This window comes from Lissotriton vulgaris, chromosome 6 (genome assembly GCF_964263255.1).
Source record: "Lissotriton vulgaris chromosome 6, aLisVul1.2, whole genome shotgun sequence".
Taxonomy (NCBI): Eukaryota; Metazoa; Chordata; class Amphibia; order Caudata; family Salamandridae; genus Lissotriton; species Lissotriton vulgaris.
In genome coordinates this window covers 967,003,990-967,020,309 of record NC_141694.1, presented here as the reverse complement: position 1 = coordinate 967,020,309, position 16,320 = coordinate 967,003,990, and the positions used below count along the sequence as shown (strand labels likewise).

General features: G+C 44.1%; 1 protein-coding gene across 7 annotated transcripts in view; it reads left to right on the top strand.

Moving 5' to 3' along the window:
* The window catches only part of LAMA2 (laminin subunit alpha 2), a 3,858,378-nt gene that overhangs the window by 2,685,354 nt on the left and 1,156,704 nt on the right, over positions 1-16,320 (top strand). For all 7 annotated transcript variants that reach the window (XM_086927001.1, XM_086926997.1, XM_086927002.1 and 4 more), the window contains one exon: positions 9,175-9,261. In XM_086927001.1, coding sequence (XP_086783127.1) covers positions 9,175-9,261 — 87 coding nt within the window. The remainder of the gene's footprint in view (positions 1-9,174; positions 9,262-16,320) is intronic.

Genomic DNA, 16,320 nt, shown 5'->3' with positions numbered 1-16,320 from the left:
AATCCCACATATTCCTTATTTGTGAATCGCAAATTGATATTCGGAATAAGGAATACCTTTCCATTCATTCCTATTGGCTAAGAGGCCCATAGGAATGAATGGGAAGGCATTCTCAATTTGCGATTAGCAAATAGAGAATCGCAAATTGAGAATGCAAATTCAAGGGTGCCAGGGTGTAAAAAGGACACCCTGTTGCACCCCTGAAATCTGCATGTGTGCACATGTGGCACACATAAATGTGTGCCACATGGCACTTTAAAAAATGCAAAATAGTGAGTTTTTAAGTGAAATCGCAAATTGCCACCAATTTGAAGTTGGTGGTAATTTGCGATTCCTTAAGGCCAAATCGCACTTTCTTATGTGCTTCTTACATTGCATTTAAGGAATCACAAACTGCGATTCCTTAAATGCAATCGCAAAATAGGTAATCGCAAAATTTGCGATTCCTTATTTTGCAAGGGGGTTTTTGTGTGCTGCATTGCACACTGCTAATTTGCGATTCAGCGTTTGCGATCGCAAATTGGCTTCATACATATGGCCCATGGTCACAAGTACAGATTCACTAAACACTGTAGGCTGCCACCACCGCTCTATGTACTGTATCCATGACAGGGACAGCCATCCGTACAGTAAGTTCACGCTTGGTGTGCCCCTCCAGGCCAAAGGAAAGATCCAGGACCTCATTCATGTCAAGTGACAATCCAAGGCCTAGACACACAAGTTAGATTAGTGTGAGGCGTAGCCAAAATCAATAACAAGCTACCAGAATTACACATTTGGGTGCGCAGGACAAGGTAACACAACTGTACACCATGTAGGGAACATTACTGTCTAAACACCTTGGAAAATAGATTTGAAATTGTATGACATAGGCAGTAGTTCCTCTGTTTCCGCACTTTCCTGCATAAAGAAGTTTGAATCTAGTTGCTCGATGGTATATCTTAGCAGAGCAGATCAAACTATAGAAACATTAAGCAGGCAGATTGATGCAGCCTCAGATGTTGTGAGAATCCCTTTGATTAAAACATATGTGGAAATCCTTTTTTCCTAAACAACTGGAGTGGAGAAGTGTGGCTCACTGGTTAGAGCAGGCAGACCCTGAAGCAGAGGTCAGACCCAGGACCAGGGTTCAATTCCCGACGCGGCAGGGTCTTGAGCTCAAATGTCCATGGACTCGATAATTCTCGCTTCGGTGCCTGACCTAATCATGGGTTCACACTCTGCAACTCTGGGCATTAAGCTTGCTTAATCTCCACAACGGCCCCCCCGCGGCGGGATGCCTGGCTTTCACCTTGGGGATGCCCTGTAGGGGCTATCTCACAGGGAAAAGCCAGGACGGGTTCCCAAGGCAAGCGCGGAGATACCCCTTCGGGGGTCGATTCTGGCGCTATATAAGAAACATAATAATAATAACTACTGCACTTAGTTTAGGTGAAGATTTTCTTTCCTTAACAGTCAGCATTTTTCACTTTACCATTTGGAAAAATGTTCACAATAGTAATGAAAACCCGCCCATGGGTTGGTGATGTGTTGCTGATCTATTTCCACAGCGCAGAAAATATGTTGGATAATGGTTTTGAGAGAATGAGATCAATGTGTTTACCTTTTGGAACCATTCTTATTTTATTATTCACCCAGGCACTATTGATTTAATGCATGTAGAGCAAGTGAATTAATATAGGCTGCTGACTGCGCCGGAGCCTGGAGGCAGCCTGGGCCCAGGACAGCAACCTCAGTGTTTTTACTTTCTCAGATACCTGCTTCAGCATCCCCTACACCTCGTGCATTAGGCTACGCGAAGTGTTTTTATGCTGCTTGCAGTCCTGGGGACTGGGATTTGTTTTTCATCATCAGCGCCTTTGAACCAGAACAAGAGAGAGAAAGGCAGCAAAGGGAGAAAGTAGAAAGAAGCAAAAGGCGATAACAGTGACAAAGGGAGAAGGCAGACTTAAAAAGAACCCTGTAAGAACAGGGGTGTAGCTCTGGGTGGGGGGTGTTTGGGGTGTTACACCCCCCTAAAAAAATGTATTCTGTAGTAATAATAATTGGGTGCAAGTGCTTTCAGTTGGGTAATGTGAAGTGTCTGTTGGCTTTGAAAACACATACACTCTCTCTCATCCATATTTTGAAGGCCTTAAAAAAGTGTTCATTAGTTTGAAAAATCTTGCGTTTTAAGTAACCCTGACAATCCGCACTTCTCTCTCTTTCCACCGCCCCTCAAATTGCCCTTATGTCCTCCTTCTCATATACTGTTTTAAGATGTTCCCGCATATTTGTCAGGAAATCTGAATATCACCCCCCCCCCCCGAATCATACTGACCAAGCTACGCCCCTGTGTAAGAGTCTGATAAAAGGAGAGAGAGAAAAGAAGAGCGGGATTTAGGGGCATATTAGCAAGAACCTCGTTAAAATTATTGCAGTTTTAGCGGCAGGAAACTGCAGTTAAAACAGCGATAATGGGCTTGGTAATATGCGTTATAGAATTCCAAAAGAAGCCAATTTTAACGAGGTTCTTGCTAATATGCCCCTTAGTTATTGAATAGAACACTGTCTTTCTTTACTTTGTTATTTTACTTAACAGTACTTTATTTAAACAAGACAACCAAAACGCTGGGTATGCAGTCAATCTAAAATCCACTCTATTCACCTTCATTGGCAATTGCAGGATTGTAGGAAGGGTTAAATATCACTCCTTTTTTACGAGGTTGGTGCTGCGATGAGTGAGTAAAACTTTCCCTCTCTATTTCTGTCAGATTTGATAAAGAACACTAAAAGGAGAAATGCTTTGGATGGCACCTGCTTTGGTGGAACAGCACTGCCTGTCACACACGTTTTCCTTTACTGGGAAGATGAATGAGAAGCCACCAAATGGCACTAGACTTCCTATGCAGACCCGTAGTGCCTCACAACTTACAATGCACATATTATTGGTGTGAGAAAAAAGTTAATAAGTACCCGTAGAGACATAATATGTTTCTCATAGTCCAATCACAGAAATAGAAAAAGTCAATAACTGGCGAGTTTGCAAACATCAAAACAAGGACTAGCACATGAAACTCATCATCTCAATGCCTTCCTTCCTCCTCCCAAGACGAACTCATGATTAAGGTTAATAGAAAAAAAATATGAAAACAAAACGCGCTCCAACTCCACTTCCTGTAGGAGAGGATTCAAATGCCTAGTTATCTGGGTATGCCTCAACAATGCCTGTGTGCCCTGTGATCAAGTTGGCTCAGTGTTGTTGGGCTACTTGTGGTCTTCGGTCCTTTCCACCTCCTCGATTTTCTGCCTGCTCCATCAGAGAGGCGAGGGTGTGCCAGCATTATCTTTGATTTTCCTTCGATCTCAGAGGCTTTCATTAGGTCAGGTAAGCACGGTGAGGCGGTGCGGGGGGATGTTGACAGATGACTGAATAGGAATTATTTATTGAATTTTCCCTATTCCGTCATCTGTCGACTAAATCCCCCCTGCCCCCCCCACCCTGCCCCACTGTGCTTACCTGCACGGACCGCCGCTGATAATGAGTGGCATAGCAAAGAGCTAAAATATATGGCAGGGTGAACATTATTGTGTAAAACAGTAGAGGCGGGCACTTATGCCTCCCATATTAGAAGCCCTGAGTACATTTTGATATAATAAGGCCTGGAGCTGGAAACTGATATTTCAATTCAATTTCAATTCAATTATATTCATCTTTATTCGATCATAATCAATCATAAAAGACACATATAAACAGTACAATCTGATATAAAAGACATAAAATCTCATACAAAAATATTTTTTTTTAAAGAGCATATCATTTTAAAATCCCAAATCTATTTAAAACAATGATTATGTTTAAATGGGAGAATTCTAAATCAAAGGGTGTTAAGGCAGAATTACACAGGGCATAATTATAGTCTCCAATATTTAAAGTAAATATTTTGGGGGAGACTTGGGAACACCAACATATAAGCAAACAGGTTACATGCTGCCTAGCAAATTCTTTTTTCTAAGGATCCAAGTCCAGCTCAGGAATTTAGCCATGGCAATGACCATGACTTCAGTAGTTCTGTTTTTTAGAATACGCAGGGCTGTTTGACAAAATCTTGTACCAAGCATTCTACAAACTGTCTTGAGCCATTTCTGTCGAGGGCCCTTGCAGGACATGCAATAAAGTCTCATCCTCTGTTAAACAAGTATCACATTTTATATCCCGGTCATACCTCCACTTATTAGTGAAATTTTAGGGGGATTGTTCCCACTCTAAATTGGTGGAAGAGTTTTCTATCACCAGGACATGTGGTGATGTCCCAATAGGCCTCAAACGTATACTTACACTTAAAATCTAAAAAGAGGCATGTTAAGGAACCACTAGCAGCTGAGGACAGAGACTTTACATAAAACTTGTCCCTATATAAGGCTTTCAAATATTTTTTGGACGGGAATAAATTCCTTCCGTTTTCTCCCACAGGTGAATGAGGCCCATATCTAATAAAAATGTCTTAATCTTTAATAACCAATATTTCTTTTCACCAGGCATTCAAGGGCAAAAGAAGAAATTCAAACTACCTGGAAAGCTAGGGATACTTGACAGTCTCATCACAAGAATGCCTGTCAGAGTGTTTGAGCATTTTGCCCGGGGATCTGCCTTCTTGGAAATAAAAAAATGGGTGGCCACAGCTGCACATACATCCTCATTCTTCAACGCACACTTTAATAATTGGAATAATTGGCACCTTAGTTCATAATAATCTAGACTACACTAGGAGTATCAATCTAGGTCTCTCAAAAATATCGGATGAGAAAGCTAAAGATAATTCAGAAAATGGCAGGAAGATTGGGCTCTGAAAATTCAACCTGTCACAGCTTCCCAGAGGGCTCCCCATTGGTTCCCAGTTCACAAAGGAAACTTTGCTTTGTTCAAATGGCTTTTCATTGCACCGACCCAAAATTCTGCTTGGATATCATTACTCCCTCTCTTCTCCACAGATGGTTGTTTTCAGGTTCTCTTGCCGTTGCTGCTATACCTCACTTTATGAAAGCCCTTTGTGAGTGTAGGTCCTTTGAAGTATTGGGCATTTAGCTTTGAAACAAACTCCGCCTTTTCCTACTTGAGGACCTCCATGCCTTCAAGCAGGCTTCAAAAAATCTTTTCTGCTAAATGCCCACTGTTTTTCTTGGTGCCTTCTTATTGGGTTTGTGATTATTTTTTATCAGTTTTTGCCATCAGAATTCCTCCAGGTGATGGTTGCAATAAATCCATAAATAAATAAGCAAACCCCTCTCGGAACAAAAAAGTAGAACACATCTTTCTTCCATGTTTCTCTTTCCTCACATGACCAAGATGCTGCATCTTAGGGTATATGGTATAATATAGTGGTGTCTAGCAATGATCCCATTGGTAAATTTGTATTGGGGTAGGCACTGTTGCAAGTGCTGGGCTATATTGTGGAAAAGATGACATACCCGATGGAAACCAGTAACAAAGAGAACTGCATGAGATAGAAATTGTCGCATTGCAAGAATTAAAAGTTCAGGATGGACTTACCTAGCACATTTCATATCCAGAATTGTCAAAGACTTTCCTGACTCTTTACATGTGAAAGATGTTTTCCCCAGCATATTAGGCTGCCCCCCAATATCCAAGGTAATATGCTGACCTTTCACTATGTCTTGAAGCAAACAGCTATGCCCTGCAAATATCTCAACGGGTGATGAGCTCCAGCACATATGGCTATCAGTGTTTGATAAGCTGCCAGAAACCTCAGCGAGACATACACATGCTTAAGTCTCTTCAACTGGCTCTTAAATGGAATTTCCATTTTGGCCTTCCTCAGGCGACTGGTTTGTCGCAAGGAGAAACATCCTCCTGAGCAGCTGAAGTACAAAAGTAGGACATAAACCTTTCTGAAGATTCCATTTTAGGAAACAAAGATCTTTCTTGGAAGAAAAAGTGTAGGACTTTAAGAGATAAATTCTGCAACGTCTGTCCAGCAGGAGCAGAGGAGTTCATAATTTTCTGCGACACTCATGTCTTTTAAAAACATACCTTTATCAGTCTTCATCAGCAAGGTCACACCAATGGGAGAAGAGGTGGCCTAACTGCCAGAGCTGCCGACTTTGGAACTGTGGAACCATGTTTGAGTTCCTGCATTGGCTCAGCATCTTGTGATTCTGAGCAAATCACTTATTTTCCCTGCGCCTAAAAGCACTCCATATCCCTTTGGGCAGGTTCCCGCTATTTCAAAGTGCTACATAAAAAAAGCAGGAGAACACACTTAAGATCATGTTACTTTGAAGGTCATTCTCCAGTGCGTTTGAAGATCCCAGTAATCTTGATTGTTCTAGGGACTGTCTAGCTTTAGGAGTTGGTGGGTGTTTGTAGTGGTTCGGTGACGGATTGCTGATGTCCTTAAGATCAGTGAAATCTGAATATTGTCACAGTGGCTACAGCATGGATGCCCAACCTCTCTGAAATCAGCATTATCTTTATGACCTGTATCAGAAGTAGGGAAACAGGCCTGGCTCTGCAGGATGGAATTCTCTGTATTCTTTCTATTTTAAGTGTGCAAGGATGTGCGCTCAACTATTTTAGTTGTCCTTAAATCCACTTGTGATTGCTGTCTGGTGCTGGTTACCAAGACACTCAAAATGCATTACAATAGCTCCTCAATCAATCAATCATGGGTTTGTAAAGTGCAATACTCACCCGTTAGGGTCTCAAGGCGCTCCTCAACGTGAATCCAGTGAGAGTCAAATTTGCAACCCCGCCCGACGTTGAACCTCTTGGTCTAGAGTTTGAGCAGGATAATTTACAATGGAAGCACTTGTACTTGTAGTTTGGTTTTACAAAACAGTCCAGGAATCCATCCACGTTGCATGCCTACATCAGGTCCTGGAAAGGTTTTCAGGGTTGTTCTGCCATGAAGGATTTCTAAGCACTCATTTGTTTTGTTACATTGACTTTACAGATTCCTTGGCCTTGTGTTCTTCTCTAATTATTTCTTTCTTCTTGAGATAGTCATTGGTCGGCTACTCAGGCAGTCATGTACGTCTCTGATGAGTTTGGTCAATGTCAAACTCATGGTAATTCCATTGATTGTTCTTGATCTTCTAAAAGGTAAATGTTCTGTCTGGGAGCCTTTCTTTAGTGTTAAAGTCATTACATTTCCCCCTTATGAGCTTCTTGACATAGTTGATGTGGTGTTCCTTACTTTGAATGTCATCCTTTGGTGCCCATTGCTTTTATACAGTCGCTCGGAGAGAGGAGTTCCATTTTGTGTGGTGCGCCTTGACCGGGGATGCACCCTGTTTCTTCATTACTATATTTAAACTCTGAGTTCCATGTTCTATAGCTCTCAGGGCACATATTGTCCGTCTCCTTCCCTTCTCTCTTTATTTCCACTTAGGCTTGCTTGCGTATGTTTGGATGTGCAATGGCTGACTCTGGCACAGCCTAATTTTCTTTCACTGCAGGAGTGTCTGGCCAAGGACAAAAGATCTCAAACTGAACACAATCTACTGTCCGATTACTATTTTCTGGGCCTGTTGTTGAGTGCAGGTACAGCTCTCCGTAGCGATTGAGGGTGATATACATGGGACATTTTGCCAATACTAGGCAGAAGACTCTCGGTTTGGCACTGGGGCTGTGCCTCATACATTTATTCAGCCCTATCAATTGAAAGTGGATTAAAAGTCACACCTGTAGATTTGGGATAGGTATTTCTATGTAGTCGAAAATGAAATATGTACTTCTGGAACAATTTACTATTTTTGGTGCATCATGGTTTCTCTTTCTGTGGTTTTGTAGTGTTTATCCTAGGTGGAAGACTTAATTGCTTTGGTGCTAATGCATAAGAACTGGAAGGAACATTGACCTGGGACATAGCAATAGTAGTCATCTTCATGACTCCTAGTTTTGCTCTTCCTCATCACAATCCTTATGCCATCCTCGTCTTTTCAAAACTATACAGCTACCAACCTCTGCGGGAGCTTGGGTAATATTCCGATGATATATTGGGACAGCTGGGTACAGGTGTCCTCTTTGATGGGAGCAGTGGGCCGGGCTGGTTGTTAGGTCAAGGCTGGGAAGCACATACGCTGCTTGCCCTGTGAGGCATGCTGTATTCGAGTAGGGACTTAAAGCTCCGCCCAGTCTCCGCCCATATTTTTCATTTGCTTATGTCATTGTCCTTTGTAAATGCTGGCTTCTAATTTGTTAATAGGCTTGTTAGTCCCTCCTTTGTACCGCCTTGTCTTCATTTGTAACCTACAATGAGGACTGGTCCTTTTACTTCTGTTGTTACATGGTCTGTCTTATTCCGACTATAAACACTATTTTCTTTAATGAGTTTCTCCTTTTACAGGCACATCATGCTTTCCTGCAACATTCAGCGCTCCATGCATGCTTTCGCTTTCCAAGCAGCCCGGGACAATGGCGGCACTTTCCAAGGAAATAGGTCTCGCATTTACAAGAGTTTGAGCTATTGGCAGTGTAAATGACAATGCCTTTTATTTATGTGTTAATTATCAAAACAGATAAATAAAATGTATTTTCATTTACAATGCCAATAGCTTAAACTCTTGCAAATGCGAAACCTATTTCATTGCAAGTACTTGTTTGTCAGGCAGCAGTATGGTTTTCTTGTCTAACTGGAGGGAACCATCGCAGGTGTAAGGGTTAAAGCATGGAGCACTGGAGCAGTAAGAGTAGGAGTAAGGAAGATTACTTGTAAGAAATGTGTCCATGAACAGAGATTTCTGTGGTTGTAACAGGTACAGTGCTAGGACAGACTCGGGTATGCAGCCCACAAATATGGAAATTAAAAGATCATGAGCTGTGGAACTAATCACAAAAAAAATAGGTTGTGACAACAAGTATGGTGCGTTCTCTAGCAAACAGTATTTATTGAAATAAAAGAAGTAGAGGGTAAGCATGAGTAACTTGTTCCTTTCTTTCCTTGTGGTTTATCTTCTTCATAGTTTGCTTCCTTCCCTTCTGCCTTCAACTCTTGCTTCCTTGCTTTACTGTGTTTCTACCTTTCTTCTTGCTACCCCCTTCATTCCTTCCTTCTTTACAAAATGCAGATCCTATCTATGCCGCACAAGGCCATCATAAGAAAATGACAAGTTTGCCAAGCGTGTGGGATATTAACTAAACTACCGTTCTTTCTGTGCTTATTCCTATTATAGCTTTAGCCCAACCTGCGTCATGGATGGACTGAACTCCTACCGCTGCACCGCCTGTCCACCAGGATATGAAGGCCAGCACTGTGAAAGGTACTGCAAGATGGGACTGGGAGCAGTGAGAATTAAGTGAATGCATTTCAAATGGAAGGGTTGGCCACAACAGCAAATTGTTATAAGTCTCCTCATTGGCAGACAATGAAAATTTAGACAGGTGTTACCAAAATGTAAGCATTGTGTAGAATAAGCTGAATATGGCTTCTCAAGTTGATCCAAATAAGAATTATTGCACAAAAGTCACTTTTTCCTGTTAACTTTGCGTAGTGACAGATTGGAACATGTATATCAGGTTTTTCCAAAGTCAGTCCTGGAGGGCATATTCCAGATTTTTGAGAAAACGACATTTATCTAAATGGGGATGTGCTAAAAATCTGGCATGGATCCGTCCCTCCAGGACCGACTTTGGAGAACCCTGATGTACACGAAGAAATGTGTGCTGGGCTGCGAATCTGTTAACAAATTGCATAACATTGTTTTTAGAGTTCTATTTGATTCATTTTAAGGTTTTGACTAACTTCTTTGATTATTCCTTTCACTAGTTTATGACATTACCATTTAGCCGCAGGCACACATTTAATTACAATCACTTGCACTGTCTAGTCCTTTCCTAGGATGTATTAGTTGTAGGTGTTGGGTGGAAAGAATCCCCTAGCATTGTTCCGTACACCCATGGCATTCTGTGCTGCTTCTTTCTTGCCTTATCGCGTTTTTAGGGACAGTTACACATTACAATGACCTTTGGTTTATGTCTATTCCTTACTAGTGCAACACAAAAAGATAATGGGATTTCAGCTGAGGGCTGAAAGCCGGAAACCGGTCCTAGGATGCTTGATTCCAGTCCAGGGAAGACATGGCCTGGCAGTTTGGTCTGGACTGTTCCCATGAGGCACAGGTTCAAGACTGATTTGCATATGGCTATGTCTGAACTGGGGTGGCCTAGTGAGCAAAATAACGATGGATTAAACCGAGATCCGTGACTGGGGGTGAATGTTTGACAATGTTCAACATTTCATCCATCACCTTTTTGTGTTGCATATTCCTTACTAGTCCCTAATTGTTAGCCTACAAAGATGGATATACATATCTTGCCTGTTAAATCTTGTCAGGGAAGATACACTGTGTTGATGCAATCCAACCTGCTGCAACTGTTGTCTGTCATCACTTATGTTTGTTTACCAGGCAACAATCAAGACACGGTACACCACTCGGACTTTAAAAACAAGAGCCAGTAACTGCCCCAATCAAGGGGGCAAGTTGTCTCTGATTACTGAAAGTCTTTGAGAAGATTTGGAAGAGTGTCAGTGCCCTAAATCTGTGGAGACACAGACCGCATATTATGTATGCAGAATGGGCCCTTTTAATATGGTAGAGCTTAAGCAGTGGGTTTGCATTTGTTCACAATAGCTGTATTGCACGAGCTTTGTATTTCACACAGTGCTTACTAGAGGAGTTTGTGGCCTCATAGCACAGAACGTAATAGGTACTGCTATTCCTTATCTTAAAGCATTAACCTTAGAAAAATGAGAGGCTGAGTTGGAAATCCGCGTTATCCTATGAAATGCAAGAATAATAGTTATTATGGGGCCTGATTAGGCTGAATAGTGCATGTAAGAATGAGTTTATAATTAATGGGGACCAGAGTGAGCGCTGATGGGCCTATGTGACAAACCATGGTGTTTAATGAGAAAGGTGAAAGTGATGTCCTGAGTATACTCTGAAATGTAAACATGCAGGATAGAAGAGTGCCCCTTTAACCAATGCCTTTTGGATCGCTCTCTGTCCCACCACAACTCAAACCCCCTTGGCCAATATCATTTTATTTGACACAATATGTCACTCCACCAGCTTTCAACTACCACCCTTTGCCCAGTCCTTAATAAATACGCATGCAAAAATTCCTACCTCTCGCTAACAAGACTCGCATTACTAGAAGAAAGTTCATGTCCAGCTCCATTGCTCCATCTTAATCTAACGCAAAAGATTCATTACATCATCGACGCTTCCTCTGCTTCTTTTGATGTTTGCAATGATGCTTTCCAGTCCCTATTTGACTCTAGTGCTCACATATGCACTCAAGGAATCCTAGTCCACTACGTTGATTGGCCCCTGCTATATCCCATATTGTCACCCAAAAGATGCAAATGCACTCATGCCTTCCCAGATATAAGGACCCCTGCACTCCCACTCACCTAAGGACAATAAATCGCCTCTTGAACACTTCACACAAGCTCTCAGCTATGAATATGTTAATTGTGGAGTACCTCAACTAACCCCAATGCTCGTGCCTATAATGCATGGCCAAGCAGAGTAGCTGTCCACTCCCCGAGGTCATCATAACAATTCTGCAATCACTTCTCTGTGTCTCAGACTCAGCTTCCTCCTTTAACTCTTACATTTCTAATATCTGTCCCTGATGTACTGAACGAAGGGGGCCGTCGCCTTATTTCTCTGCCACAGGGATTCACAGTAGGGTGTCTGATAGCCTAAAATGCCTTTGAAGATGGTCCTGATGCCGCGATAGGGGGTGCATCAAAATGTATCAATAAAATATTTGTAATTGATGTCCGTTCTTTGTTCTTTGAGGACCCGTTTGAGGCCTAGGACTGTCTGGAACAACACAGGACAGGCACAGATGTCACGCTTTAAAGCCACCTTCAATGTATGAGGTGCAGGAAATGCAACCGATCTGGATCTCAGCGACCACCCAAGCAGCAAGTTGAGCAGGAACAGGCAACAGCAGTGGAGACTGTGAATGTGTTCTGTACATTGATGCATCCGACCCAGAGTGGAAACACGTCGGAGGCATCTGGCGATGGTACTGACTAAGGCACATCCCTAGAGAGTGCTGTGAGGGGCCCCCATGTCACACCTCGCATTACAGATGAACTGTGACAGCCCAATCGGAACTTGACACTTTGAGAATACAAGCACCACCTAACCCTGACCCCAGCTAACTGAGTAGGACAATGTTCTGCACTTTGAATATCATCTGCAGGACCTCTATGTGGTAAATCCCATCTCCGGTATACAAGAGGGATTGCCAGGGCAGGTGACTGGGAGATGACACGCCTACATTAGTCACCCTACAGCGCATGTATGGTGGATCAAATTGCATTTTGCTTCATTGCTTTGTTTATTGGCCGGGTGCTTGTTGCCAACCTGCCATGTGGTGTGGGGTCATGGGAATGTTTTGTTATGTTTTTCTGGTCTACATCCTGCAATGGGTCTCGCTCTAGAATGCTGACTGAATGTGTTTTATGTGCGGCATTGTCCAATTTGCCTCCCTGGATAACTCACAGAATGCATAAAACATGACGCAGGACATAAGCAAATATATACTTTCCTCACATGGAATGTAAGGGGAGAGGGATAATAGCTTGGAAATAGAAAGCTCTGGCTTTTCTCAGGAGCAGAGGGGTAGATGTAGATGCTACTCTGAAAATGCACCTGGAGGCTCAAGAAACGGCTACATTGAACAGGCAGGTATACACCACAGGCTTTTAATAATATTTAAGGGGCTCTCGGTTGTGGGTGAGGCGGGGTGTTCCATTCGTTCTGAGCTCAGCACGCATAGACGGGGAGGACAAGTTTGTTCTCCTGATTGGGACCTTCAACAGGACAGGTATTGTTGGGCATCTTGTGTGCCACCAACAAGATGGCAAATTTGTTTTCTAAAATCCATACTCTCTGGGGAAACAGACATGTCCAGCATCCTGGGAACGGAATATAACCACATTGCGGCTGTGACCCTGGACCGGTCCACCACCGTTGGCAAACTACCCTGTGGTTAAGCTACGACATGTGTTCATGGCCTGGACTAACAATTGGAGTTCAGTGAGGCATGATACCTGTAAGCAAAACGCTTTCTGTTCTCCAGTGTAGGTCCTGCATTCTCGACTGGATAACTTGCTGTGTTCTTAAAGGCTTCTCAGCGCCGTCCCAAATGCAGAATATCTGTGCTGCACAATCTCTGACCACCAGCTTTTGTGGAGCACACTGCTGCAAGGTAGAAGGCTGTTACCCCCCCCCCCCCCCCCACTTAAAGCTACCTGCCCAATGTTTGCAGGACCCACTGCTCGTAGAGCTACTAGGGGGCATTAAACAGGAGTATGTTGAGATTAACCGTACACCACTGAAAGAATTGGCACTAAACGGAAGGCTTTCAAGGTGGTGGGACAGGGCCACTGCATAGGTCAGTCTATCGTGGCCAAAAAGACGCTGGGAAATGAGCTCACAATACTAGAGGGAACCATCCGCTCCTGAGGACAGTTTTCCTGCTACCGCACAAAAGATTGACCCTGGCTGAAGCAATGGAGAAATATGCAAGTGCTGTGGAACGAATATACTCATGTTGGCACAATAAATATATAACCCTAAAGCACACTGAAGGGGGTAGAATGTGCAGGCTGCTTTCCTGGCTCATCCAATCCGAGGACAGAGGAATCCCAATCACCGGGTTTAGAACTCAAGAGAAGGCAGCGACACATGCAGATTGCTATACATGAGGTATTCACACGTTTTTATGAGGGCCTATATAGGCAGCACACCAGAGTACGCGAGGCGAGATTAAGGTGTTCTTGGCTACAGCATTTCTCCCACACTTACAAGCCGATGGACATTGGTGGACGGATCACTGAGTCCGAGGTTAAAGGGGCCATCAAAGATCTAAAGCGAAACAAAAACCTCGGGAACCAATGACTGCCTGCTGAAGGAAGGTATCTGGTCAATGCATCCTCCTAGAGTCCCCTATCCATATTAAACTTGGACTATAAAATTGTCAGTAAAATATTCGCAGACAGTCGGTACACTCACCTCTCGACTTTGGAGCAAGACAACCAGAATGGCTGTGTCACTAGATGCAATAGGCCCTTCAACATTTGGCGACTCCTTGGAGTGTTTGAGGAAAGGTCCACAGGCATGTACCAAGATGCGGTTGTTCTCTTGGTCAGCCTACAAAAGGTGTTTGATATGGTCCAGGGGTATTACCTGTGGGCAGCAAAGGGACATATGGCCCTAGGTGAGAGGTGGATTAGATGGGTCACTGTGCTCTTCATGGCAGCAAGTGCAAGAATATGAACAGGCCAGTGCATTTTCAAGTCTTTGTTCTGGCCCAGGGTGGCACAACAGTGATACCCGCTATCATTAATGCTCTTTGCGCTGGCCATAGGACCATCTGACAGCATAAAAAGAATGGAACGCTGAAGAGACGGCATTCCTCTGCATGATGGTGAGCTCACTATTGTGCTTACTGCAGATAACTCTTTTTTTCTTCCAAGATGCTGGGAGGGATGTTGATTAGAGCATAAAGCTGCTTGAGGACTTGCACAGAATCTCTGGTCTCTACACCAACTGTTCAAAACATGTGCATTCCCAATATCTCCAGACCGGTGGCACGCCCAGCCAGCAATATCACAGGCAGGTGTTACCTCGGATTCCCACACCTTCTGCTACTTGGAAGTGAATATATACCACATAATGAGGATGCATGGAAATGGAAACTGGGAGTAAAGCCGCTTGCTCTGAAACTCAGTGTAGAATTTTGGTGCTCACTTAAACAACTCATAATGGCCTGAATAGCCCTGTCCAAAATGATCATGCATGTCCGATTGTTATATGATTTCACAAACCTTCCAATATGGTGACCTTAGTCCTGTTTCACAACAATGTAATTTTTTTAAATTTAATTTAAATGTATTAAGCATGCAAATCACCCCGAGCGAGTCCATGCGCAGTTGAGTACCAGCACAGATCCGAAATTAAAATTAACTGACTTTAAAGATTTAAAAGTCGGGGTTTAATGATTTTTTAAATGAGACTAGGTCAGAGCAGGAACGTAGATGGAATGGTAACTGATTCTAATGTTGGGGGGGGCAAAAAGAAAAAGAGCGGCCCCCATACCTGGCAGTTGCTCACTGAACCTAAGATGGCAAATTGGGATGTAAGACTCCAGCTTGTTTTCCAAGTAGCATGGGCCACTTCCTTATAAAGACTTATGGACTAGACGGAGAAACTTAAAGAGGGCAGGCTTTGTTATGGGAAGCCAGTGCAAGGATCTTAGTATGGGTTGAGAAGGAGAGCGAGGTGGAAGGTTGCAAACCAAACAGGCACCCGTCCCCTGTATAGCCTGGAGCTTGGCAAAGAGGCCCTTATTCATTGCAGCCACTAGGGCGTTTCCATAGTCCAAGTGACACACACTGAGTGCCTGGGCGAGTGAGTTCCTGGTCTGCAGAGGAAGCCATTGGAATGCATTGCTGAGGAAGCGGATATGGAATAGGGTAGGCAGAGGGTATCTGTTAGACGGGACCTGGAGGGTCGGCCGAGGACAAGGGGAGAGGTCTCCGGGGAGAGCCGTCTCCAGCGATCGTACAGACCAGTAACTTCCCCCCCACAGATGGACACCACACAAGGATAAAGTTTAACGTTCTTTATAAGCAATCTTGAAGTACGGTAGAATGGTACAAGGAGGTCAGGACTCAGGGGTCCCCTCGATTCTAGTCTCTTGGTTGGGGAAGGAGGGTAGCGGGACAGTCTTGTTACCAATCTGGTAGTTACGCTGAGATGATGGGTAGCTCACAATCCTCGAGCTTGATGTTCTAGGAGGACGGGCCGCGGCAGCGCCAGCAGGTCCCGAGAAGATCGTAGGTGGCAACGGTCCGCGGCAGCGCCAGCAGGTCCCGACGAAGATGGTAGTTACAACGGGCCGCGGCAGCGCCAGCAGGTCCCGACGAGGATGAAGGTTGCAGAGGGCCGCGGCAGCGCCAGCGGCAGGACGACAGTTCACAAGGCAGGGCTGCGGCAGCGCCAGCAGTCCGTCAAGGATGAGTTCTTCACGGTGTCTCTCGACTCCAGGATACAACTGCCTTCCTGCTCTGGAGCTGCCCCAGTTATAGGTCTGGCGCCCTTTGATGTCCGGACCCTCGCACTTGGAGGTCGGGAGGTCCGGGATGAGGGAGTCCAGACACCCAGCAGGGGGGTGGAGCCAGCGCCCGGGGAGGCTGGGGGCGATCGGCACCTGGCGGGGGAGAGCCATCGACACTTCTTTCTCCCATTAACCTGCCAAGTGGTCCGTTCATCTCCTGGGTGGATGGTGGT